General features: G+C 37.7%; 2 protein-coding genes across 4 annotated transcripts in view; one reads left to right on the top strand and one right to left on the bottom strand.

Moving 5' to 3' along the window:
- Positions 1 to 2982: 2982 nt before the first annotated feature.
- Positions 2983 to 11339, bottom strand: LOC121377444 (ankyrin-1-like). 3 transcript variants are annotated; one of them, XM_041505427.1, is made up of 6 exons: positions 11008 to 11339; positions 8357 to 8485; positions 7207 to 7389; positions 5852 to 6003; positions 4698 to 4892; positions 2983 to 3926 (listed from the first exon to the last, which is right to left on the bottom strand). In XM_041505427.1, exons 2-6 carry the CDS (start codon positions 8478 to 8480, stop codon positions 3258 to 3260), a joined length of 1323 nt encoding a protein of 440 aa, XP_041361361.1. In that variant the 5' UTR covers positions 8481 to 8485; positions 11008 to 11339; the 3' UTR covers positions 2983 to 3257. The 3 variants fall into 3 exon arrangements, with proteins under 3 accessions (XP_041361361.1, XP_041361362.1, XP_041361363.1); XM_041505428.1 differs by having other exon boundaries at positions 11135 to 11339; XM_041505429.1 differs by having other exon boundaries at positions 11188 to 11338.
- LOC121377442 (succinate dehydrogenase [ubiquinone] flavoprotein subunit, mitochondrial-like) overlaps positions 11325 to 27488 on the top strand; it is a 28632-nt gene continuing 12468 nt past the window's right edge. The window contains exons 1-6 of the mRNA XM_041505426.1: positions 11325 to 11452; positions 19954 to 20052; positions 21122 to 21283; positions 22477 to 22620; positions 23392 to 23556; positions 24133 to 24281. Coding sequence (XP_041361360.1) covers positions 11393 to 11452; positions 19954 to 20052; positions 21122 to 21283; positions 22477 to 22620; positions 23392 to 23556; positions 24133 to 24281 — 779 coding nt within the window. The 5' untranslated portion in view covers positions 11325 to 11392. The remainder of the gene's footprint in view (positions 11453 to 19953; positions 20053 to 21121; positions 21284 to 22476; positions 22621 to 23391; positions 23557 to 24132; positions 24282 to 27488) is intronic.

Genomic DNA, 27488 nt, shown 5'->3' with positions numbered 1-27488 from the left:
CTGCTAATATGTTTTTGTTTTTTCAACCAGATATTAAGGCAAGGTTTATTTACGGCTATATGGTATCAGACAAATGGTTAAAGACCACATAGATAATGAGAGGAAATCTGCTGTTGTCACTCCATGAGATACTCTCTCTTTTTCAATTAGCAGCCAGGGATCTTTTATATGAAGCATACCACAGCCATACAGTCTTTGTTACGCCAACTGTAATGGGCCTACTGAGTTGTTGCATGGAAGTTGACCTACTCGAGTCAAACTTTCTTTAACAATCAGGGGTGGGAATTGGTGAACTGTAAAAAAGAGAAAATCTAGGGGTCCGGGAAATTCTTTAAATCCTAGGTTAAAATCTGTGCCATCTGACACATTTTGGAGGCAAAAATAATTAGAATGCGAGGAAACGCAATGTTCCATAAGAGGAAAACTGTGGATCCGAGGAGAATTCTCACCCCTGAATATTAATTCTGCGTAATTAAATATCTTGCCTACAATAAACATTTCATGTTGCTGATAGTTGCATCTATAAATGTCATCTCGGTGCATGATAAAAAAACAACCCAACTAAAAAAGACATATATATAAAATTAATTCAAATTTTAATTTAATAATTTTTAATTTTTACTAACATTAATTGAAATGAACAGTCATAGATGTAACCAAGTTTTACTGATGTAGGACTTGCTTTGTGAGAAATGGAGCTACATGTACATGTAACCCCAAAAGTTGACTCTGGAAAAGTAATACATGTACCTACATCTAGCCATTTTATTTTATACAATTCAAGACAAAAATTAACAAAACTATGAAATTAATTATATACCAAAATATTGACAAGTGTGATAAGATATGTTTGAATAAAGTAAGTTTTAGGACAAATTAAATGTATATTTTTACGCAATCCTTTTATTGGAACACTTAGTAAGTCATGTGCCATGCAACCCTTTCTTTAATCACAGTAGAAAATAACATAAGTTGAGAAAAAAAAGTGTTTTATTTTCTTTGAAAAATCAAATACATTGCAATACACATAAAATATCTATTTGATCACAATACACATACAATATCTATTTGATTGCTTCACTCGTGGTATATAATACACATGAAAGACAATTTCCCTACATTTCACAAATGTTTACCCATATTTCTGAAAGACTGTTTCGTCACACTGTAAATATTATCTTTGTAAACTTCATATAAATAACAATATTCACTGTAATGAACATGCCCTATACACTGTAATAATCACCATCTTAGCATAATATAAAATATACATGTAGCTGCTATTGCATACATAAAATTTAAAAATGTTCTGTTACAATCACTCGGTCATGTATTCAAACTCATATTTTGCACAAGATGGAGTCCAAGGGAAATTACAAATGTGACCATATTTTCCAACTATTCAGTCAGGTGCTTCACCTGTGAGTATCCATTCTTCCTGGTACCATGTGTTTTGTCTTCAGATGGATACTGGCCTTGGTGGTGTAGTGGTTAAGCCATTGGACAGACGGCTGGTAAGTACTGGGTTCGTCTCCTGATACTGGCTCCCACCCAGAGTGAGTTTAACGACTCAATGGTTAGGTGTAAGACCCCTACAATAACTTCTCTCACTAACCACTAACACACTCTCCCGGACAGACAGTCCAAACAGCTGAGAGGTGTGTGCCCAGAACAGCATGCTTGAAACTTAATTGGATATAAGCACGAAAAATAACTATAAATGAAATGAACTAAGATGGAGTGTCACTTCAATAAATGTCAACCATTAAGAAAGACTTTTGCAAAAAGCAGAAAATACTGCAGCTTACTTGGAAAAAATTCACAATATGCTTTTTAACAATTCACATAACAAGCAGATTGTTTTCCATCTTAATTCGGACACAACGTTTCAGATATATCGAAGCCAGTGCACCAGTGCTATTTTGTCTGTGGGATGGTGCATATAAATTATTTGCTACTAATGGGGAAAATGTTGCAGGTTTCCTCTCTAAGATTGTCAAAATGTTTGACATGCAATAGCCGATGATTAATACATCAATGTACTCTAGTGGTGTCGTTAAACAAAACAAACAAACTTTTTTCTAGATATATCGAGAATTCTTGATTTTTAAAATCAATTATAATATAAATGTTGCTTTTGTCTATAACACTGTCAAAAAGTTAAACTAATTTCTAGAGCTGCCTGTTAATTGCTAGCATTTGTTTCCATCTTGAAATCTGTGATGTGAAAATTGCTTTCCACTCCCCAAAATAAATTTAGAACCTTGGCACAAGACACAGAGTTCACTCAGGGCTTCTAGAATTTTTATAAAGTCCACTAGCCATGGGATCGGTGATTTTTTAAATTTACTAGCCACAATTAAAAATTCACTTGCCCTACTTTACATTAAGTTAATACAATTTTATTAAATAATAATAATAATCAGATATCTCACCCGAAGAGGGTGATAGAGCTTAAAACACTAACATATGGGTGTTTGGGTTGGGGGAAGGATATTCATATTTACAAAATAGACTAACTGCAACATTTGCCAAAAAATCATTTCACTAGCCATCAGGGATGGTTATAATAGTTATTTACTAGCCCCACGTTGAATATCACTAGCCATGGGAATGGGGCTACCATAATCTAGAATCCCTGGTTCATTGAACAGTTTTGAAAGTAGTGATAGCATGCTTTTGTGAATTAATCAAACTTGTAATATTATGAGGATTTTCAGTGTGGTGCAGCCAGAATACTTGTCCGTCTAATATTTTCATTTGTCCAAGTAAGTGGTTTGTTTTAAAATTAAAGTTTGTTTTGTTTAACGACACTACTGGAGCATGTTGACTGATTAATCATCGGCTATTGGATGTTAAACATTTGGTAATTTTTTGACATACTGTATAGTCTTAGAGGAAACCCGCTACTTTTTTCCATTAATAGTAAGAGATCTTTTATATGCACCATCCCACAGACAGGATGGCACATACCATGGCCTTTGATATACCAGTTGTGGTGCACTAGCTGGAACGAGAAATAGCACGATGGGCCCACAGACAGGGATTGATACTAAACCGACCATGCATCAAGCGAGCACTTTACCAGTGGGCTACATCCCATCCCAGATTTATTCCAGTGTGAGGGCGACGTTTTTGATTGCTTAAAATATGAAACTGCTTTGTTTATTTCTTTTACTTGTCCACCCTATAACCACTGAGATCCAATTTGCCTGTCAGGACAATGGACATGTGCTTATTTTGAACTCTGGTTACCACTAACTAAAGTAGAAATTAACAGCTGCATTTGCTGGCGTGTCATCTTGTTTTCTTTGTATGCACAACTCATCTTGTTCCTCCACATCAAATGGATACAAATTCTTCTCCTCAAATTCTGGAAATGTCAAATATTTCTTCAGATTCACGGGCAGTGGAAGATTTCTCATCTTGTGACATGGCAGGTGACCTAGTTTTTCCAGTATAGCTTTTCGACAGAGATGCAATAACCGTGATGGACAGCAGACGAAAGAAAATATTTCTTCCCTGTCCTTTACATTTATCAGATCAGAATCTAGCTTTTCCAGTTCAACAAGTTCACACTTTCGAACGCTGCATCCGGCTAGAAGTAGAATCTTAACAATGTTAAACTCGTTACGCATTAATGCCGCATCCAAGGGAGACAACCCATTCGTGCTGGGTTTGTTCACGTCACAGTTGGCTCGCACCAGTCGCACCACGACGCGGGCGTTCGACTTGAAGATTGCACTGATAAGGGGGGTAACTCCGTGATAGTCGCCTACATCGATGTCCACTCCTGCGTCTATTAACAGATCAATAATTCCAACGTTGTCGAATTCCACAGCTTGGATCAGCGGAGTTTTGGCTTCATTTTGTCCCATGCTTAGTGCATCTACACTACAGTTGTTTCTCAAGAGAAGTCTGGCAACCTGTGTGAATAAAAAAATGAGTTCACTTTGATGGTGTGTGACTGGCCTCGGTGGCGGCGTGGTTAAGCCATCGGACTACAGGCTGGTAGGTACAGGGTTTGCCGCCCGGTACCGGCTCCAACCCAGAGCATGTTCTTAAGGGCTGAGTGGGTAGGTGTAAGGTCACTACACCCTCTTCTCTCTCACTAACCACTAACCAACTAACAACTCAGGAAGGCGTGCTTGAAACTTAATCGGATATAGGCATGAAAATAAGTTGACACGAAACGAAATGGTGTGCAGAAAGATAAAGAAAAAAATTTGATATTGAGATATAGTTAAACAATTAGATAATGAATGCCAAACGTTTGGAATCATGTGAGAAGCATGAAATGTAAATTTTAAAACAGCAGGACAAACCAGCAATTAAGGGTTCTAGGATTTATTGGATGATTTTACCGTTGGTTATTATATCAACTTTGAGAAACCAACTGCAGGGTACTAGTTAACTTTGTTATACTGCATAGTGTTCATTTTATTTCAACTTATTCTCATGCTTATATCCAATTAAGGTTCAAGCATGCTGTCCTGGGCCCACACCTCAGCTATCTGGGCTGTCTGTCCAGAACAGTGGGTTAGTTATTAGTTGTTAGTGGCTAGTGAGAGAGAAGAGGGTGTAGTGGTCTTATACCTACCCACTGAGTCGTTAAAACTCGCTCTGGGTGGGACCTGGTACCAGGCTACGAACCCAGTACCTACCAGCCGTATGTCTAAATATCTGCATATAAATACCTCAATACAGTTCTTTATGCTAGCGATGTGTAGTGGTGTACGACAGTCATCCCCTTTCATAGTATCAACAGGAGCGCCATTGTTTATCAACAACTCGACGATTTCTGCCGACCCTCGGAATGCAGCAAGATGAATGGGTGATACGCCATCTTTACCAACAGTTGCATTAACGTTAGCACCAGATTCAATCAGCACCTGTTGGAATTCAATAGGAAAGTTTATTTACATATTGTGAAGTAGATAAAGAAAAGTTAAAGTTTGATTTGTTTAACATTTTGTATACATGTATATGTAGGATCAAAAATTGTTTTCAGAAAATATAATTTAAAATTCTGTGAGCAGAAAACATTCTTCACTAAGGGTTTTATCCTAAAATCCAACATTAAGGGGAAAAACTATTATTTCTGTTATTTTACCTACGTTGTATGATGACTTAGATGTCAAATGAATGATTTTGTAATGTATCCATGCGTGTGACGTCAAATGAATGAATGATTTTGTAATGTATCCATGTGTGTGACGTCAAATGAATGATTTTGTAATGTATCCATGTGTGTGACGTCAAGTGAATGAATGATTTTGTAATGTATCCATGTGTGTGACGTCAAATGAATGATTTTGTAATGTATCCATGCGTGTGACGTCAAATGTCATAATCTGCTGGTATACACTTATGACTTTGCTTCAAGATAACTTCCAACTGGGTCAAAGTTTTAGGTGCACCCAACTTTTGATAGAGCAGTTAATATCACACAAATGCTGAGATTGGTTATAAATGTTGTAAAAAAAAAGTTTTATCTGGGCATAAAATACATGCAATTTTATTTCATCTAGTACCACCATGTCAAGTAGCCTTGTGCTTGACACATGTATGGGGTACCCTGTGCAGAACTAGGGTAGACACAGACACTACCTGTTATATCTGAAATGAGCTGCTTAACCCCCGATTTTTTTCTGATTCACTTTAAGGGTGAGGGGTGGTAGTATTTATATCTGTGGTGTATATGTCCATTGATATGCTGCAGGTAGACGTTTTAGCCACATGTTACTATGGTCATCTATGGGATTTGCTTTGGTGGTAGGCCTATACACCCTTAATCGGTCATCATAATCGGTCCATAGTAACAGTGGTAGTAGGATAAATGTATTTTCACCTTGACGATGTGAGTATTTCCTGCCAGACAGGCCAGGTGTAGCGGCGTCTCCTTGCCGTTGTTCGTCTGGTTGATGTCGCTCCCCATCAACAGAAGTTGTCGCACCACGTCGACATGTCCACGACTGACACTCTCGTGAAGTGGGGTGTTGCCTGTACAATGAGATACACAACAGCACTTGTCACTTATCTAACATATATACTGTAGGCCAAGTTGACACACTACATGCACAGTGTTTAACAAGCATTATGAGAGTACTTTTAAAGCAATACATGTCCCCTACTAGGGCATACAAATTTTCGTATCTCCCAACTTCAAGGGACATAACTCTGTGACAAATGAGTAAATCACCACGAAAGTCAAACTAAATTAATGTGTTACAGAACATAATAAAACTATACACAAAATCTCAGATGGACAGACAGAAATGTATAATCCCCTCTGGTTGAACTGGTAGGGGATTAATAAGAGACAAATGTTTCTTAGTTATAAGTCAGTGTAAAATATTTCCGGCTTTTACTTTTTTTTAAAATATGGAATGGGAAGCAATCTCTGCATCGAACATTTTAATCACAGTATCTGGAAGTAAATCCTAGAAACTGAGATGCAGTTCTAAACTGCATGTATTAATATAAACTTTAGTCATTTTATGTAAATTTAACCTAAACAGTTTTTTTTCTTTTTCTACATTGTATCTAATTTAATACTGATTTTTTAAAATCAATAATCACATCAGAGCCACGGTAGATTGGAAATTTTTTTCATGCTTACAAAATTATGATTTAGCAGGAGACACATCTTCCTGGACAGGGAACCGCGAGACTTGAACCAAATTCTTGGACACTCCCGTGGAATCTGGGAATGTTGACAGGTCTGCTGACAATAACTTATAGTGCCTATCTGATCAGTTTTCTGTTGTAAACTGATCATTGAAATATCACTAATGTTTGGGTTTTAAAAGATTATTTCAGCTTTTATTGTGAAATGAGTGTCACACCCCAATGTAAATACTGATACAACATTTAAGGATTGTCTGTTATTTCTTTTACGTAAGTTTGTGGACAATTATTTTCTGTTCATACCCAGATAAACATAACAGACAATCCTTATAATTAAATATAAAACATACTTACTAATAATAACGCTAAAAGTTTATATTTTATTTTGAATTATTTTTTTGTTTTAAAACAATAATGCCCAGTAAGACAAACTACCAATATCAAGTGAAGTCATCAGATATGATGTTCCCTGACAATGTAATTTTACATTCATCAAGAAATGAACAAACACACAACCAGTGAAATGACGTTATATTGTAATGAATGTAATGCAAATTTAATTATTTTAACAATTACCATTGAGTCTCTTCAGCTTGTGGTTTGCTCCAGCCTTCAGCAACATGCGTACCAGTTCCACGTTGCCTCGCTGACTGGCAGTGATCAGCGGGAACTTGAGGAACTTGTCGGCCTTGTTGACATCGGCCCCATGGTCAATGAGGCGGCCAGCAATTCTAGTGTGGTCACACTCCACTGCGGTACCTACATGTAAACACACATCTCTGGCTATAATTTACATACAAATATTTATATTTAAACACTGGATAAGATGGAGGAAAAAATAAGAGAATGGGTTGACCGATGGGGTTTGATCCTACGACCGAAGCACCTCAAGCGAGTACTCTACCAACTAAGCTAAATCCTGCTCGTACACACAACAATATCATCAACTAGCAGACCATAGTTGGTTTGTCAGTACTGGCCTCGGTGGTGTCGTACGTGGTTAAGCCATCAAACATAACAACACTTACGTCTTACTCATTAACCACTAACAACTAACCCACTGTCCTGGACAGACAGCCGTAAGCAAAAACATTGAGGGAAGTTACCAGCTAAGTTGCTTCCCATAACTTGATAATGATGAGCCGTTTAAGAAATTACCATATTAAACATCAGTATTTAATCCTTTTGTAGTAGGGGCAGGATGTAACCCAGTGGTAGAGCGCTCGCTTGATGCACGGTCGGTCTGGGATTGAGCCCCATCGGTGGGCCCATTGGGCTATTTCTCGTTCCAGCCAGTGCACCATGACTGGTATATCAATTTAAAGGCTGTGGTATGTACTACCATGTCTGTGGGATGGTGCATATGAAAGATCCCTTGCTGCTACTGGAAAAGAGTAGCCCATGAAGTGGTGACAGCGGGTTTCCTCTCTCAATATCTGTGTGGTCCTTAACCATATGTCTGATGCCATATAACCGTAAATAAAATGTGTTGGGTGCATCGTTAAATAAAACATTTCCTTGTTTTTCCTTGAGTAATACCTTTTTTTTTTCACATGCCAAGGGGAGCTAAAAGTCACTCTCCTTGAACTAGTCTCAGGGGACAGTGATGGTGAGCCAGAGTCATGACTCCCCTTATACAGCGAGATCTGTCAAAGCATACTCAAAGTAGTATTAGTATTATACAGACCATATTACATGTATCATACACAATCTACATCATACGTACCTAGAGGAGACTTAAAGTTGAGATCTGCATTGACATCAATTCCTTCCTGTAGCATTTGGAGAACTTTACATTCATCATTATTTATGATGACTGTGTGAAATTTCTCAACTTCATCTGGATTCATGGTTTCTGAAATAACATTAAAAACATCAGTCCAGTCTTCACTTATCGATAAAGAAAGTAAATCTCTTTTCATGTTTTGGATGCCTGCGCCTGTCAGTGTCACATCAAAACTTTAAACACACACAATTAAATCATTAAACAAATTGAGGAAACCCACTATATGTTTTCAATAGCTGTAAGAAATCTTTTATATGTCCCATAGACTGGACAGCATATACCACAGCCTGTGATATATACCAGTTGTGGGGCAGTGAATGGGAGATTCAATTGCTCAAATTATATGACAATTACAAGACATTTGAACCAGTTGTGGAGGAAGGTGCCAAAATGTGTGTGTGTGGGAAACATACACACACATATATATAAATATATATAAACCATTGCTGCTACTTCCGCTCCCCCCCCCCCCCCACTTCCTATGCCAGTGTGAACTGTTACATGTATACATACATACATATATATATTGTTCCAAAAATGGTATCTGTTAAAATTTGTTGACAAAGACTCCATTTAGTAATTTACATTAGAAGTATTTAAAAGACATTTATAAAAAATAAATTATTCTAAGCAAATACATGTTTTGATAAAACACAGAACAGTTTTGTTTTGGAAAGTTCTGGCTGTAAATATTTCCCCCATCAAAAACCGTAGGTGACGTAGTTTCATGTAAATATATAAATTTACAGCTGATTATACTACAGTTCTTGATGCTTGTGCGGGAAACGTTACTATGTAACAGCCAGTTTAGTGCTTATTTGATGTCTAGAAATAATAATTAAAAGCAAGGTAGCTATTTAAATAACAACTGTCTAATTATAAATATTGATATACTTTAGAACCCAATATTTATGTCCAATGAAACTGGTCTGCCTTAGCCGTTGCTACTTATTGCAAAGATCATACATACAGGCATCTGAAACTTAGGAGAACATTCATTAAACATTTCATGTTCATGTCATTCACACAAATCTAAATTTGCATAACCGTTTAAAAAAAAAAAATCCTATTCCAAGCCTCTGAGAATTGAATATTTGCATAAACCATTTATCGGTGACGCAAAAATAAATTCAGGTAACTCATTTTCTTTTTGCATAACCCGTTATATCCATGTAAATAATATCCTAAATTTAATGCGCGAACAGAAAACAGGTTATATGCTAAATTAGATTTGCGTGAATGACACACTAACGAAACAGTTGTCCTCGCAATGTCCAGAGGCCTGTATTCTATATAAGTAAATATAAAATATGAGATGTGCTCCCCATTAGAGGCTGTGACACCCCCCCATTAGAAATTGTGCCCTCTCACACCCTAAGATGTCGTTCCTACGGACATGACCAATTATGCAAATATAAAATGGGTTACATGAATCTATTTTTTAGGTTGCTAGTCACTTCGTACCATGGTCATTTCGTACCATAGTCATTTCGTACCTAATTTGGTCGTTTCGTACCCTGGTCATTTCGTACCTTGGTCATTTCGTACCATTGCAAAAAGTCATTTCGTACCCTAGTCATTTCGTACCTTGGTTATTTCGTACCATAACTGAAAGTAATATCGTACCATGGTATAACAATTTATAACAATCACCCCGGTAATGTCTTTTACAAAATAACATTAAATTACAAATTTGTGGTTAATTTAAGGGATATTTTATCAGCAAAAGACTAAAAATTATTGCCACTTTGTATAAACATTAGCAATTGGCTAATTTGGCAATCAGTAAGGTAGTTAATGTTTTAATGGCTGTTATTGTTTATTTCTTAAACAAATAAGATGCAAATAAGCAAGTTTGAAAAGAAGATCTAATAAATAAATAATATTTTGTTGGTCCATTATATTGTTTTGTTGTTTTTGACTAATTACATGTATCTGGAGCTATTTCACACAAAATCGAAGTTGGCAGTTAGTAGTAAATACCATATATACGGCTCGTGTCAGATAAAATGGAAATAACAGTTGACAGGTATTATGGGTAGGCCTATTAATAATATGCTGCACAATAACGTGTTCTGGTTTTCAAACTGTCAAAATAAAGTTTTAAAACAAAACCCACTGCTTTTATGCTATAGTCAATTCGTTTTCTATATACTGAAATGAAATGACTAGGGTACGAAATGACTAGGGTACGAAATAACTGGGGTACGAAATGACTAGGGTACGAAATGACTTGGGTACGAAATGACTTTTTGCAATGGTACGAAATGACTAGGGTACGAAATGACCAGGCAGCATGGTACGAAATGGATGGTACGATATGACTTGGGTACGAAGTGACTATAATTCATTTTTTACATAACCGATAAATGGGTTACACAAATTTTAAATTCCCAGAGACCTGTCAGTGTCAATGTGTCATAACCCAACCCAACATTCTCGTTCTAGTCAGTGCACCACGACTGGTATATCAAAGGCCGTGGTATATGCTATCCTGTCTGTGGGATGGTGCATATAAAAGATCCCTTGCTGCTAATCGGAAAGAGTAGCCCATGAACTTGAAGTGGCGACAGTGGGTTTCCTCTCAATACCTGTGTCGTCCTTAACCGTATGTCCGACGCCATATAACCGTAATTAAATGTGTTGAGTGCGTCGTTAAATAAATAATTTCCTTCCAACCCAACATCTTGAACATGGCAACATTCAATGATTCATTACATTGAAGTTAAATGAAACTTCTCGCTGTCAGTGTCTATGGCAATATTCGTTACATTTATCTGAGGCGTCACACTTCAAAATAGTTCGATACATCTGCTGCCGTCAACCGAATTTGTCGGCAGATGTATCAGGTTAATTTCGTAACATCGTCTGCGCAAAAATCTTAGCTAAAGTCAAAAAGAGTGTTTTGATTTTAGGGGAAGGTCACCACAAAACTTCCGGATCCGGTAAGACAGTCACCTTGACCGTGGTTGAAGGATGGCTGCTCTACTGAATGTTTCGGCAAAACTTGCCCCAAAAGCTGCTCTCAGGAATTTGGTATCAGTTTAAAAAAATACTTCCATGTTATTTATTGCTTGCAGTTTTCAACAGCAATTAATTTATTTTATTTGTATTCTATTTTTAAATACTGGGCTTGCACAAAAATATCAGCGTTGTCATTTGTGTGTGACCTTGAACTGTTACTTCCTGTGAAATGTGTCTCAAAAAAGAAAAAGAAAAGTCAATAGTTGGCAATATCTACAACTCTTGACAATGTAGTACGTGGGGTCTGACAATTGCGATTGATAGTAACCAATGCTGTGCACATATCTATGTTGTCAACTTGCCCAGGCATCGAAATAAGTCGAGAACGGTCGTTCAGGTTACCGGGAGGTTACCACATGTTAGAAAAGTCGAGAACGGTGTTTCGTTCTCTATAAAAAATTTCAACGAATGGTAGATTCGTTTCCGAACGTAAACCAGGCAATGCATTCAGGACTTCTGCGTTTAATTTTCTCGTCAGGCATTGCATCGATGTTCACGCGCAAGTCACTCCGCGTTTAAGCAGCGTCCACTAAATGAATTTATGTCCGCGTTTTTTTTTCTCGTACAAAATTGCACCGATGTTCGTGCACACTTGTGCAATTGTAAAGCAATTTTGGCAATCCGTGTTTAACCTTTAGACTACTGGATTAATTTTTAACAAAAACCACGTTGAGTGGGTACAAGTTTATAATTTTTACTCACATATATTGACTTAAATGTTTCATAAATACATGAAATAAAGTTCATATATGAATCGGTAAGTATTATTTTCGTGTCTTTTTTTGTAATTTTTATTATTTTACATCGGCTAATGGTGATTAAAATTAGGCAAAAAATCGAAAAAGTTGCGTTTACTTACGGGCATTTGTGGCCAGCTGTCCAGTATTTATGTCCATTATTCCCGATAACAGTGGTTTTCTGACCAGAATTTTTTTTAAAACCCGAACTACGATTCATATTGCAATATTTGGTAATTTTCGTTGTTGGTAAAACGATCAAATTTATTATCAAATTAGCTGTTACAATCAGCTATCGATCCCTGAAAATTACCGCGACGTGCCGCCATTGTTGTCAAGCGAAAATACTTGCCGAAAACCACTTTTTGAACTCAAAATTTCAAGGTATTTTCAATTGAAAAAATCAAAACAAAAACCACCATTTTGAAAAAAAATCTTTTTTCTTTAATTATATTTCCGTTTCCGGTGAGTGTCGTGTGCAAAACGGCGGGAAATATGAATTGGGGAATGCACTGTATACAGTGTACAGTATATCGACTGACGTGACGTCGGGCGAGATATCTCGCCTGCAGTAGTCAGAAGGTTAAGCAGCGCCCACTAGATAAATTTACTTCCGGATTTTGTTTCTCGTATCGATGTTCGCGCGCACCGTTACAATTTCAGAATGACCGCTTAGTAGTAACAGGAATTCAGTTCTAACTTTCATATAGTTGTGGAAACCTATAGGTTACCAGACTATATTTTGTGGTAACCTGTAAATGGGTTACCAGACACAATGCTTATTTCGATGCCTGTTTGCCCCATAAAGATTATATATTTGACCCCCTGGCATGAGTACTGTGAATGTGATGTTTGAGCATAAGTGTATGAGAAGGGGCCCAGGGTGGGTTGGTTTGTTGTCAGGAGGAATCTGTCTTCTGAGCTTACTCAGTGGTAGACTAATCTCTGACGCAGAAAGCGCTTATAACCACAGGCAGATGTAAATGTTTGTCTATATAGCAGGCCTTTCCCCAGGATTTTTTTTAGGCGCTTACATATTTAGCATCATTATAACACAAAAATCAAGCCAAAAGAAGTTGGGTAGTGGGTTGAAAACAGTTACATGTAAGTGTTTGCCTTCAATCCATCAAATCATGTTGGGGTTGGGTTTTTTGGGGGGTGGGGGGTTGTTTAAAACTTTTTTTAAAATAACCCATCAATTCCCCACCCCCAACAGTTTCATAATTTGCGCCATGTTGTTGCTGTTGATTTCTGCGTCGTGTTAAATGCTTGTTGTGATTTCTGCTTGTAAAAAACCCTAATCTAAGAATGCTGACTTCACAGTATAATCCATTTATAAAAAATAAAAAAAGTTAATAAAATAAAATGTTACTGTCTTTTTAAAATCCATCTAACTTATTAAATGTCACCTCACAGTTTTACAAATATATATCTAGTATTATCTAACAAATATGATTATTGTAAACTAATTTTATTCAGTGTACGTTTAACTGCAATTTGTATAAATACTGCATGTTCATTTCCCGCAATCGCGATCTGCATGCGTGCTCACCACCATAGGTACAAAATTAACAAAGACAAAGGAAATAACAGAAACTGCAGTTAGGTATTCATTGATGCAGACAACTATTGTCTTTCTACAAATTTACATCAAGATTTACTTCTGTGTAATTGTATTGTTTAATGTCCGCAACGATGTCTCTTGACACATGGGTGTCAGCTGACTGAAGCGTGACGTATATTACGCCGAGTTTTTGCTCAGTTCAGCCAATGAACGTTCTTCCTGACGTTCACGAACTATTTGATTGGTGTCTGTCGTGTCCATTTGGTTTAACGTGAAGCGCACAAACCAGTGTAGCGAACGTTTTGTTTTTGCTCGGTCTGGCTGAACTCAGCCCTTGGGATAGCCGACATGTCTTTCGGCCCTGAACTGGCATGTGTATTCAAATTGACATGCATTGTCGGTTTGTTTTTATTATTTTGGTTCAAAGACTTTACAAAATTAAAATAGCAAGTTACATATCTTCCAGACATTGAATCTCCGTCACATTGCTGTCATACATGTCGAACGCATGCCGTTAAAATTAATAACCTTGATTATTAAAATTAGCAAACATCATAAGGCATACGCTGTATTCTGGATAACACCGTTTCTCGTTACCGGTCGCGAGATCGCTATTATGCTAATTGAATATTTTGTATTATTATGTTTGAGGTGTCGAATAGATTATGTAACCGTTTGTTCACATCAGAAGATAGAAAATGGCTCAGCCAAAATTTTAGCCACTTGCAAATTTTATTAGCCATTTTTTTGTAAAAATAATTTTTAATTAGCCGATGGCTAAATTGGTTACCGACAGCACGAGCCCTGGATGTTTTCAGTATGTGTTTTGGCAAGGGGGTGTTATGATAGAAATTACTGATTGCCAACTTAACTACTATTAAAAAGTGCCTCACCTATTGTGTATTGAATCAAATAGTACAATTGATTCTGTTAATGGGCATCTTCTTTGATCAGCCTTGAAGCACGATTGCTCAGCACGGGAATCCCGTTACGCGTAAGCGCCTTCCTGACGGATTAGCGGTCGCAGTAGATGTGGTAAAATTACCAAACACCAATTGTGAGCAGATGACTGGTCCATTGTTAAGTAGTTAGGAAGTGTTTTACCTGTCATAGTGATTAGGTGTGCTTGGTATACTGGTACACAAGTTGTTTGCAAAAGGTAGTCGACTGCCACGCTCGTACTTGAGATAATTGTTTTTCTAAAGTACAGAAAATTATTCAATATTTTTTTACAAGTTACAAAGATTTAAAAAAAATTGTTTCAAAAGAAGATTTTTATGTAAATTATTGTACGAAGTATAGACCCTACACTACCATAACAAGGACAAAAATAGACAGCCATTGAAACAATCGAAAACATATGACGTTGTAGGGATAGCTCTGGATCAGCAGAAAATTTTGCGTTCATTGGAGATTATCACTGTTTTTCAAAATAAACTAATGTGACTTGAGAAAGGTAAAATATTATTGTTGTACGAAGTATTTTATTTTCTAATATTTAAATTTTATGCTTATCGTATTGAAAACATATGATGCTGGGATAATACAAGTTATTTATTTCTTAGCCGATTGATTTGTAAACTGCGCACAACAAATAGTATTCATCTGTTATTTCCAAAACAATTTTACTTTTCTTCTTACTTGTAACAAAACTGAAATTATTTACAGAAAACATTTTTATAGAATGATGGGACAGATTATAGCTTCAAACGACTGAGTACACAGCTTTACTTGGTTAGCCATTTTATATTCTAGAGGACAGTCTCACTATCTAAACTAGTATAAGTCAGATTATAGCTTCAAACGACTGAGTACACAGCTTTACTTGGTTAGCCATTTTATATTCTAGAGGACAGTCTCACTATCTAAACTAGTATAAGTCAGATTATAGCTTCAAACGACTGAGTACACAGCTTTACTTGGTTAGCCATTTTATATTCTAGAGGACAGTCTCACTATCTAAACTAGTATAAGTCAGATTATAGCTTCAAACGACTGAGTACACAGCTTTACTTGGTTAGCCATTTTATATTCTAGAGGACAGTCTCACTATCTAAACTAGTATAAGTCAGATTATAGCTTCAAACGACTGAGTACACAGCTTTACTTGGTTAGCCATTTTATATTCTAGAGGACAGTCTCACTATCTAAACTAGTATAAGTCAGATTATAGCTTCAAACGACTGAGTACACAGCTTTACTTGGTTAGCCATTTTATATTCTAGAGGACAGTCTCACTATCTAAACTAGTATAAGTCAGATTATAGCTTCAAACGACTGAGTACACAGCTTTACTTGGTTAGCCATTTTATATTCTAGAGGACAGTCTCACTATCTAAACTAGTATAAGTCAGATTATAGCTTCAAACGACTGAGTACACAGCTTTACTTGGTTAGCCATTTTATATTCTAGAGGACAGTCTCACTATCTAAACTAGTATAAGTCAGATTATAGCTTCAAACGACTGAGTACACAGCTTTACTTGGTTAGCCATTTTATATTCTAGGGGACAGTCTCACTATCTAAACTAGTATAAGTCAGATTATAGCTTCAAACGACTGAGTACACAGCTTTACTTGGTTAGCCATTTTATATTCTAGAGGACAGTCTCACTATCTAAACTAGTATAAGTCAGATTATAGCTTCAAACGACTGAGTACACAGCTTTACTTGGTTAGCCATTTTATATTCTAGAGGACAGTCTCACTATCTAAACTAGTATAAGTCATATTATAGCTTCAAACGACTGAGTACACAGCTTTACTTGGTTAGCCATTTTATATTCTAGAGGACAGTCTCACTATCTAAACTAGTATAAGTCAGATTATAGCTTCAAACGACTGAGTACACAGCTTTACTTGGTTAGCCATTTTATATTCTAGAGGACAGTCTCACTATCTAAACTAGTATAAGTCAGATTATAGCTTCAAACGACTGAGTACACAGCTTTACTTGGTTAGCCATTTTATATTCTAGAGGACAGTCTCACTATCTAAACTAGTATAAGTCAGATTATAGCTTCAAACGACTGAGTACACAGCTTTACTTGGTTAGCCATTTTATATTCTAGAGGACAGTCTCACTATCTAAACTAGTATAAGTCATATTGTGGCTTCAAACGACTGAGTACACAGCTTTACTTGGTTAGCCATTTTATATTCTAGAGGACAGTCTCACTATCTAAACTAGTATAAGTCAGATTATAGCTTCAAACGACTGAGTACACAGCTTTACTTGGTTAGCCATTTTATATTCTAGAGGACAGTCTCACTATCTAAACTAGTATAAGTCATATTGTGGCTTCAAACGACTGAGTACACAGCTTTACTTGGTTAGCCATTTTATATTCTAGAGGACAGTCTCACTATCTAAACTAGTATAAGTCAGATTATAGCTTCAAACGACTGAGTACACAGCTTTACTTGGTTAGCCATTTTATATTCTAGAGGACAGTCTCACTATCTAAACTAGTATAAGTCAGATTATAGCTTCAAACGACTGAGTACACAGCTTTACTTGGTTAGCCATTTTATATTCTAGAGGACAGTCTCACTATCTAAACTAGTATAAGTCAGATTATAGCTTCAAACGACTGAGTACACAGCTTTACTTGGTTAGCCATTTTATATTCTAGAGGACAGTCTCACTATCTAAACTAGTATAAGTCAGATTATAGCTTCAAACGACTGAGTACACAGCTTTACTTGGTTAGCCATTTTATATTCTAGAGGACAGTCTCACTATCTAAACTAGTATAAGTCATATTATAGCTTCAAACGACTGAGTACACAGCTTTACTTGGTTAGCCATTTTATATTCTAGAGGACAGTCTCACTATCTAAACTAGTATAAGTCAGATTATAGCTTCAAACGACTGAGTACACAGCTTTACTTGGTTAGCCATTTTATATTCTAGAGGACAGTCTCACTATCTAAACTAGTATAAGTCATATTATAGCTTCAAACGACTGAGTACACAGCTTTACTTGGTTAGCCATTTTATATTCTAGAGGACAGTCTCACTATCTAAACTAGTATAAGTCAGATTATAGCTTCAAACGACTGAGTACACAGCTTTACTTGGTTAGCCATTTTATATTCTAGAGGACAGTCTCACTATCTAAACTAGTATAAGTCAGATTATAGCTTCAAACGACTGAGTACACAGCTTTACTTGGTTAGCCATTTTATATTCTAGAGGACAGTCTCACTATCTAAACTAGTATAAGTCAGATTATAGCTTCAAACGACTGAGTACACAGCTTTACTTGGTTAGCCATTTTATATTCTAGAGGACAGTCTCACTATCTAAACTAGTATAAGTCATATTGTGGCTTCAAACGACTGAGTACACAGCTTTACTTGGTTAGCCATTTTATATTCTAGAGGACAGTCTCACTATCTAAACTAGTATAAGTCATATTATAGCTTCAAACGACTGAGTACACAGCTTTACTTGGTTAGCCATTTTATATTCTAGAGGACAGTCTCACTATCTAAACTAGTATAAGTCAGATTATAGCTTCAAACGACTGAGTACACAGCTTTACTTGGTTAGCCATTTTATATTCTAGAGGACAGTCTCACTATCTAAACTAGTATAAGTCATATTATAGCTTCAAACGACTGAGTACACAGCTTTACTTGGTTAGCCATTTTATATTCTAGGGGACAGTCTCACTATCTAAACTAGTATAAGTCAGATTATAGCTTCAAACGACTGAGTACACAGCTTTACTTGGTTAGCCATTTTATATTTTACAGGAGGGGACAGTCTCACTATCTAAACTAGTATAAGTCAGATTATAGCTTCAAACGACTGAGTACACAGCTTTACTTGGTTAGCCATTTTATATTCTAGAGGACAGTCTCACTATCTAAACTAGTATAAGTCAGATTATAGCTTCAAACGACTGAGTACACAGCTTTACTTGGTTAGCCATTTTATATTCTAGAGGAGGGGACAGTCTCACTATCTAAACTAGTATAAGTCATATTGTGGCTTCAAACGACTGAGTACACAGCTTTACTTGGTTAGCCATTTTATATTCTAGAGGACAGTCTCACTATCTAAACTAGTATAAGTCAGATTATAGCTTCAAACGACTGAGTACACAGCTTTACTTGGTTAGCCATTTTATATTCTAGAGGAGGGGACAGTCTCACTATCTAAACTAGTATAAGTCAGATTATAGCTTCAAACGACTGAGTACACAGCTTTACTTGGTTAGCCATTTTATATTCTAGAGGAGGGGACAGTCTCACTATCTAAACTAGTATAAGTCAGATTATAGCTTCAAACGACTGAGTACACAGCTTTACTTGGTTAGCCATTTTATATTCTAGAGGAGGGGACAGTCTCACTATCTAAACTAGTATAAGTCAGATTATAGCTTCAAACGACTGAGTACACAGCTTTACTTGGTTAGCCATTTTATATTCTAGAGGAGGGGACAGTCTCACTATCTAAACTAGTATAAGACAGATTATAGCTTCAAACGACTGAGTACACAGCTTTACTTGGTTAGCCATTTTATATTCTAGAGGAGGGGACAGTCTCACTATCTAAACTAGTATAAGACAGATTATAGCTTCAAACGACTGAGTACACAGCTTTACTTGGTTAGCCATTTTATATTCTAGAGGAGGGGACAGTCTCACTATCTAAACTAGTATAAGTCATATTGTGGGGTAAAAAAATCTAAAATTTTGTTTAATGACACCAGTGTCCACTATAGAGCATATTGATTTATCAGCTATTGGATGTCAGACATTTGGTATTTTGACATATATGGACTAGAGAGAAAACCCACTACATTTTTCTGTTAGTAGCAAGTGATCTTTTATATGCATCATCCCGCACACAGGATAACACATACCACAGTCTTTGATATACCAGTCGTTGTGCAATGGCTGGAATGAGAAATATAGCCCACTGACGGGGATCAATCCTAGAGCCTGACTGGTGAAGCCGCATTATGTTATCAAGTCAAAATTTACATCATTCTTTGTGTGTACACGTGAAATCATTATGACACATGTGTCATACTGGTTGTATTTTCCTGTATATCTTAAACTATGTGAATAATAAATCTCCATACCACATTAATACACACACACACCAGAAAATAGGATTTTGGAGCAAAAGATATATTTGCAGAATGTGTTTTGAATCGGATGTTAAATTGGCAAGTTTGTTTTGTTTTTTCAGTTAGGTAATCTTGTAAAACCGCTGGCCACAACCACTCGTCAGTTCCAGTTCCAAGTACATGGACGAAATGCAGATGCCAAAGTTTCTACTTCGGGAAAGGTATATTTGTATTCATTACCCATGTGAATTGTGATAACTCATATGTGTAATGTGCGGATTGATTCTTTAACCATTGTTTAATTTCAGAAACACTGTATTTGGGTGAATGTTCGCTAGGACATGGGCCTATATGCTTAAAAAAACTTTTAGAGGCTTTATTCCCAATTTTTAATGAGGTCACATGTATGGAATTTGTATGGTGTTGCCATGACATTACAGGGAGCATTTTGTTTTCAAAATCTTGATTAGCAATTAGCAAGTACTGTAACTGTTTAGTGTTTCGAAATTGTATAGCAATGTCTGAATTTTGCATACTCAACAAAATGTTCCCTGCCTTAAAATCTCAAGATGTTATTAAAGGCTTGAGTATAGATTTAAAATATTTTGTAAGCACACAGTGGTCTGAGCTACCTTAATTTATTAAATATGTTTTAGTTCATCTGTTGATTTACAAATGACATTCCTGTTATTGACTTCACCTACTGGTATGATGCAGTCACTATAAACATGAAGTAAATGATTTTTAGAAATTTTACAGATTTATCATGACTACCCCGTCATTGACTACACCTACGATGCAGTGGTGATAAACATGAAATAAATGATATTTACAGATTTCTCGTGACTACCCTGTCATTGACCACACCTATGATGCAGTGGTTATAAACATGTAGCAAATGATATTTACAGATTTCTGTGACTACCCTGCCATCGACCACACCTACGATGCAGTGGTTATAAACATGTAGCAAATGATATTTACAGATTTCCCGTGACTACCCTGCCATTGACCACACCTACGATGCAGTGGTTATAAACATGTAGTAAATGATATTTACAGATTTCCCGTGACTACCCAGCCATCGACCACACCTACGATGCAGTGGTTATAAACATGTAGTAAATGATATTTACAGATTTCCCGTGACTACCCCGTCATTGACCACACCTACGATGCAGTGGTTATAAACATGTAGTAAATGATATTTACAGATTTCCCGTGACTACCCCGTCATTGACCACACCTATGATGCAGTGGTTATAAACATGTAGTAAATGATATTTACAGATTTCCCGTGACTACCCCGTCATTGATCACACCTATGATGCGGTGGTGGTAGGGGCGGGTGGTGCTGGTCTCAGAGCAGCGTTTGGATTGGCCAATGAGGGGTTCAAGACGGCGTGCATCACGAAGCTGTTCCCAACTCGATCTCACACAGTGGCAGCACAGGTGAGTCAAATGTTGTTTTGTCCAAGTTTAAAAAAGTGAAAAAGTGAACTCTTTTGTGGGATGAAGCCCAATGCTAAAGTACTTGTCTTATGCGCGGTCGTTCCAGGACCGGTTTGCGTGGTGAGCCCACTGGGTTATTTCTCGTTACAGCTAGTGCCAGGGCTCACACGAGAACAAATTGTAGTTTAGCCAGTTTTCAAATATGTAAAGCATTTCCTTGAAATTTATTCAAAATCGGTTAATTTATTGAAACAATTTATTAGCCATACACTAAATGTTGGAGCCACTTTGCATAAAAATTAGCTAGCATTCAGCTAATTTGGCAATGGACAGGATAAGCCCTGCAGTGGACCACAACTGGTATATGTTAAAGGCTGTGGAATGTGCTATCCTGTCTGTTGGATGATGCATATAAAAGATCCCTTAATGCTACTAATTATGGAAAAAAGTAGTGGTTTTCCTCTCAAAAGACTAATCATTGTGCTAAAATAGTGTCATAAAACAAAACAAACTTTAACTTTTAACTCTTCAGATTATATGTCTGAATTACGAAATGTTTAACAATGACATCCAATAGCTGATGATGAATAAATCATTGTGCTAAGTGGTGGTGTTACACAAAACAAACTTTTAACGTTAAACCCATTAATTTGGGACAGCAGCAGCTACATTGTACTTACAACAGGTAACATTTTGTTTTCAAAATCTTGATTAGCGATATTTTTAGTCAATTGAAAACTGATTAGCAACTACTGTTTAATGTTTTAAAATTGTGTAGTGATCTCTGAAACCTGCGTAGCGGTGCTAAACAAAATGTACTTTTGCATTTTATCTCAGTTAATTTTTCTTGTTCAGCCTTAATTCTTGCAAACTACACGTGTATAAGCCCTAGAACAATGAAAGCTGGTTCATATTTGCATCTGAATGTTTAAAAAATTATGAAATGATTATTAATTAAAAAATTTTTTTTTAAGAACTAGACTAATGAATAATAGATCACAATACAATAGTAGTTTTTGTATATTCTCTGACCCCTTTATAATTCGACCCCAAAAATTATAATATTTTGATGAAAAAGAATTCAGGTTGTTACATGTATGTATACAGTAATTTATTTTGACTAGTATCAGCCTTGATAACTGTGTACAGACTGGTATCAAGTTCGATAATTCTCTTATTGTTGTTGTTTCCAGGGCGGTATCAATGCTGCTCTGGGTAACATGGAACCGGATGACTGGCACTGGCATTTCTACGACACGGTGAAGGGCTCCGATTGGCTGGGCGACCAGGACGCCATACAGTACATGTGTGAGGAGGCGCCCAAAGCCGTCATTGAGGTAGGTACATTTAGTCAAGTGATGTTACGATGATCTGTTATAATAAAAAATTGATTGGTTTGGCCCTATCAATATGATGATCGATTATAAAATCCATAATCAATTGTAAATGTAAATATGCTGAGGTGGTATTTGTATTCATGTGATCATAAATAAATAAGATATTAAATGGTTATTATAGGTAAAAGTAGCCCATTATGAAATGAAATTAAAATTAAATCAACATTGAAAAATGTCTACTCACCTTGGGGACTAGCAGCATTTAATTATGCTTGTCACCAGTGCTTTCTACTTGCCTGGGGCAAGTGTTAGTTTTTCTTGCTTCTATATCTGTATACGGGGTGATCGAGCACTTGCCCTAGGTGCTTGGGTCGCAGAATCGAACTCCGTTGGTGGACCAGTTGAGTTTTTTAATATCCCAAATACTAGTGACCATGGTATGTGGTGTCCTGTAAAAACAAGAAACTTCTAATAAATTCCTTGCTACTAATGAAAATGTGGTGTGTACCTGTGACTACATCTAATAGCCAATCAATGTACAAAACTTCAACTTTGTGTGTTTGTGTTTGACATTGTGTGTGTATGTGTGTGTGTACCTGTGACTACATCTAATAGCCAATCAATGTACAAAACTTCAACTTTGTGTGTTTGTGTTTGACATTGTGTGTGTAGGTGTGTGTGTGAGAGAGAGAGGGTTAAAAATAATATATTCTTAAGAAAAGTTTAAAAAAAAGAGATTTATTGTAATTTTTATATCACATTTATTGACAGCTGGAAAACTATGGAATGCCATTCAGCCGTCTGGAAAATGGCCACATTTATCAGAGAGCATTTGGAGGTCAAAGTTTAAATTTTGGAAAAGGAGGACAAGCTCACAGATGTTGTGCAGTGGCAGACAGAACAGGCCATTCTCTTCTCCATACCTTATATGGGCGGGTAGGTGGAGTTTTGTATTTCTGCATACCCTGTATAGACGGGTAGGTGGAGTTTTGTATTTTTACCCAATGTATGGAAGGGCATATTTAGTTTAGGTTTCTTTATACCAAGTTATTAATTTCTATGCAAAAGTCGATATTTGTTTATACAAAATGCTCTTTATAGCAGCAGTAAGTTGGAATTTATTATTAACTCAGCTGGTAGGGCACCAAACCTTTGGATTGTTTGTGACTGTGGTCTGTCCCATCCTCCTACAAAAAAATATTTTTCAGTAATTACAGTTTGGTTTGATAAAAAGTAAAAGTGTTTTGAAAATAATTGTTTTTTATAAAATTTGTGTACAATTTAGAAAACAATCAGCTCAGAAATAAATAACTTGTAGTAAATTCCACTGCATGAAAAAAGGCGTTCCATGTGGGAAGGACTATAGTCCAAATCCATTGGTATTTGACTTTTATGTTTCCAGAATAAATTATAATGTATTCTCTTGTAACAGTAATGATGTGAAAAATTACAGCCACTTATTCTTTTTTCAGCCCTATTATTTTCGCAGTCTTTATTTGATTTTCTTTTCAGTCATTGAAATACGACACACACTACTTCATAGAATACTTCGCCCTCGATTTGATCATGGAAGGAGGAGAGTGCCGTGGAGTTATTGCCCTTTGTTTGGAAGACGGCTCCATTCACAGGTTTCACTCGAAGAATACAGTTATTGCAACAGGGTAAGAATTCTTCATATACAGTGGACTCGGTCTTAACTGGATTCAAGGGATGGGATGTAGCCCAGTGGTAAAGCATTTGCTTGATGTGCGGTCAGTCTAGGATCGATCCTCGTCGGTGGGCCCATTGTGCTATTTCTTGTTTCAGCCAATGCACCACAACTGGTATATCAAAGGCCAAAGTACGTTCTATCCTGTCTGTGGGATGGTATAAAAGATTCCTTGCTACTAATGCAAAAATATAGCGGGTTTCCTGTTTAACTCTTTGTCAAATTTACGAAATGTTTGACATCCACTAGTTGATGATTACCAAATCATAGGGCTCTAGTGGTGTGGATATATGAAGCCCAACAACAAAATGCCGGATTAGACGGATGTCACTCTTAGCTATCTTCACTGGACAGAATTCTGTAATTGCGCCCAGTTTGGGATGGGATTTAGCTCGGTTGGTCGAGTGTTCGCTTGAGGTGCTTGCGTCTCAGAATCGAACCACCTTGGTTCTGATGCCATATAAATAAAATGTGTTGAATGCATTGTTAAATAAAACATTTCCTTCCGAACCACGTCGGTGGATCCATTCAACTGATTGTTTTTTTCTCATTCCAACCAGTACACCACAACAGGTCAAAGGCCGTGGCATGTGCTTTCCTGTCTGTGGGAAAGTGCATTGAAAAGATTCCTTGCTGCTAGTGGCAACAAAATATTGTGGGTTTCCTGCCTAAGACTGTCAGAATTACCAAATGTCTGACATCCAATAGCCAGTGATTGATTAATCAATGTGCTCTAATGGTGTCATTACACAAACAAACTAAAACAAATGTACCCGGGTTTATACAGAAATCTAGAATATATGGATGTTTGTGTTGATAGAACCCACTGAAGTAAGTAGCATATCCAATGAAATAACGTTATGTGACATTTTTCAGATCACATACTGTCAGAATTTGGTAACTTTGCAAATTACATGTAAATTAATCAGGTCATGGGACTATTTTTATTGACATCCTAGGAAAAAAATACAGTAGAATCTTGTTGGGTCAAACTCGGAAGGGTCGAATACACAGCTACGCTCGAACCAAAAATAAAGTCCCGACTTACACTTACACGTTGTTGACTGATTGGTTAGGTTGAACTACCCGATTGGTCGAACACTTCCTCCAGCACCGACGGGGTTCGAGCCAAACGGATTCAACTGTAGTGTCAAATTCTTTGTATTTTTCTTAGGTTCTGTAAATTAGGGACTGTTCAGTGTAGCCCAGTGGTAAAGCACTTGTTTGATGCACAGTTTGTCTAGAATTATCCCAGGTGGCCCATTAGGCTATTTCTTGTTCCAGCCAGCTAGTGCACCACGACTGGTATATCAAGGGCAGTCGTATGTCAGGGCTTCTAGAATTATCCCAGGTGGCCCATTAGGCTATTTCTTGTTCCAGCCAGCTAGTGCACCACGACTGGTATATCAAGGGCAGTCGTAGGTCAGGGCTTCTAGAATTATCCCAGGTGGCCCATTAGGCTATTTCTTGTTCCAGCCAGCTAGTCAGGGCAGTCGTAGGCACCACGACTGGTATATCAAGGGCAGTCGTAGGTCAGGGCTTCTAGAATTATCCCAGGTGGCCCATTAGGCTATTTCTTGTTCCAGCCAGCTAGTGCACCACGACTGGTATATCAAGGGCAGTCGTAGGTCAGGGCTTCTAGAATTATCCCAGGTGGCCCATTAGGCTATTTCTTGTTCCAGCCAGCTAGTGCACCACGACTGGTATATCAAGGGCAGTCGTAGGTCAGGGCTTCTAGAATTATCCCAGGTGGCCCATTAGGCTATTTCTTGTTCCAGCCAGCTAGTGCACCACGACTGGTATATCAAGGGCAGTCGTAGGTCAGGGCTTCTAGAATTATCCCAGGTGGCCCATTAGGCTATTTCTTGTTCCAGCCAGCTAGTGCACCACGACTGGTATATCAAGGGCAGTCGTAGGTCAGGGCTTCTAGAATTATCCCAGGTGGCCCATTAGGCTATTTCTTGTTCCAGCCAGCTAGTGCACCACGACTGGTATATCAAGGGCAGTCGTAGGTCAGGGCTTCTAGAATTATCCCAGGTGGCCCATTAGGCTATTTCTTGTTCCAGCCAGCTAGTGCACCACGACTGGTATATCAAGGGCAGTCGTAGGTCAGGGCTTCTAGAATTATCCCAGGTGGCCCATTAGGCTATTTCTTGTTCCAGCCAGCTAGTGCACCACGACTGGTATATCAAGGGCAGTCGTAGGTCAGGGCTTCTAGAATTATCCCAGGTGGCCCATTAGGCTATTTCTTGTTCCAGCCAGCTAGTGCACCACGACTGGTATATCAAGGGCAGTCGTAGGTCAGGGCTTCTAGAATTATCCCAGGTGGCCCATTAGGCTATTTCTTGTTCCAGCCAGCTAGTGCACCACGACTGGTATATCAAGCGCAGTCGTAGGTCAGGGCTTCTAGAATTATCCCAGGTGGCCCATTAGGCTATTTCTTGTTCCAGCCAGCTAGTGCACCACGACTGGTATATCAAGGGCAGTCGTAGGTCAGGGCTTCTAGAATTATCCCAGGTGGCCCATTAGGCTATTTCTTGTTCCAGCCAGCTAGTGCACCACGACTGGTATATCAAGGGCAGTCGTAGGTCAGGGCTTCTAGAATTATCCCAGGTGGCCCATTAGGCTATTTCTTGTTCCAGCCAGCTAGTGCACCACGACTGGTATATCAAGGGCAGTCGTAGGTCAGGGCTTCTAGAATTATCCCAGGTGGCCCATTAGGCTATTTCTTGTTCCAGCCAGCTAGTGCACCACGACTGGTATATCAAGGGCAGTCGTAGGTCAGGGCTTCTAGAATTATCCCAGGTGGCCCATTAGGCTATTTCTTGTTCCAGCCAGCTAGTGCACCACGACTGGTATATCAAGGGCAGTCGTAGGTCAGGGCTTCTAGAATTATCCCAGGTGGCCCATTAGGCTATTTCTTGTTCCAGCCAGCTAGTGCACCACGACTGGTATATCAAGGGCAGTCGTAGGTCAGGGCTTCTAGAATTATCCCAGGTGGCCCATTAGGCTATTTCTTGTTCCAGCCAGCTAGTGCACCACGACTGGTATATCAAGGGCAGTCGTAGGTCAGGGCTTCTAGAATTATCCCAGGTGGCCCATTAGGCTATTTCTTGTTCCAGCCAGCTAGTGCACCACGACTGGTATATCAAGGGCAGTC

The sequence above is a fragment of the Gigantopelta aegis genome, chromosome 7 (assembly GCF_016097555.1).
Source record: "Gigantopelta aegis isolate Gae_Host chromosome 7, Gae_host_genome, whole genome shotgun sequence".
In the NCBI taxonomy this organism is placed as follows: domain Eukaryota; kingdom Metazoa; phylum Mollusca; class Gastropoda; order Neomphalida; family Peltospiridae; genus Gigantopelta; species Gigantopelta aegis.
This window is presented reverse-complemented; position numbering and strand designations above follow the sequence as displayed.

Bases quoted from the DNA above. Each gene is read 5' to 3' on its own strand.
- LOC121377444 (XM_041505427.1), bottom strand. From the start codon at position 8,480: ATGAATCCAGATGAAGTTGAGAAATTTCACACAGTCATCATAAATAAT. The intron at 7,390-8,356 runs GTACGTATGATG...GTTTACATGTAG, and splicing joins CAACTTTAAGTCTCCTCTAG to GTACCGCAGTGGAGTGTGAC. The intron at 6,004-7,206 runs GTAATTGTTAAA...CTCATTGTACAG, and splicing joins CAAGCTGAAGAGACTCAATG to GCAACACCCCACTTCACGAG.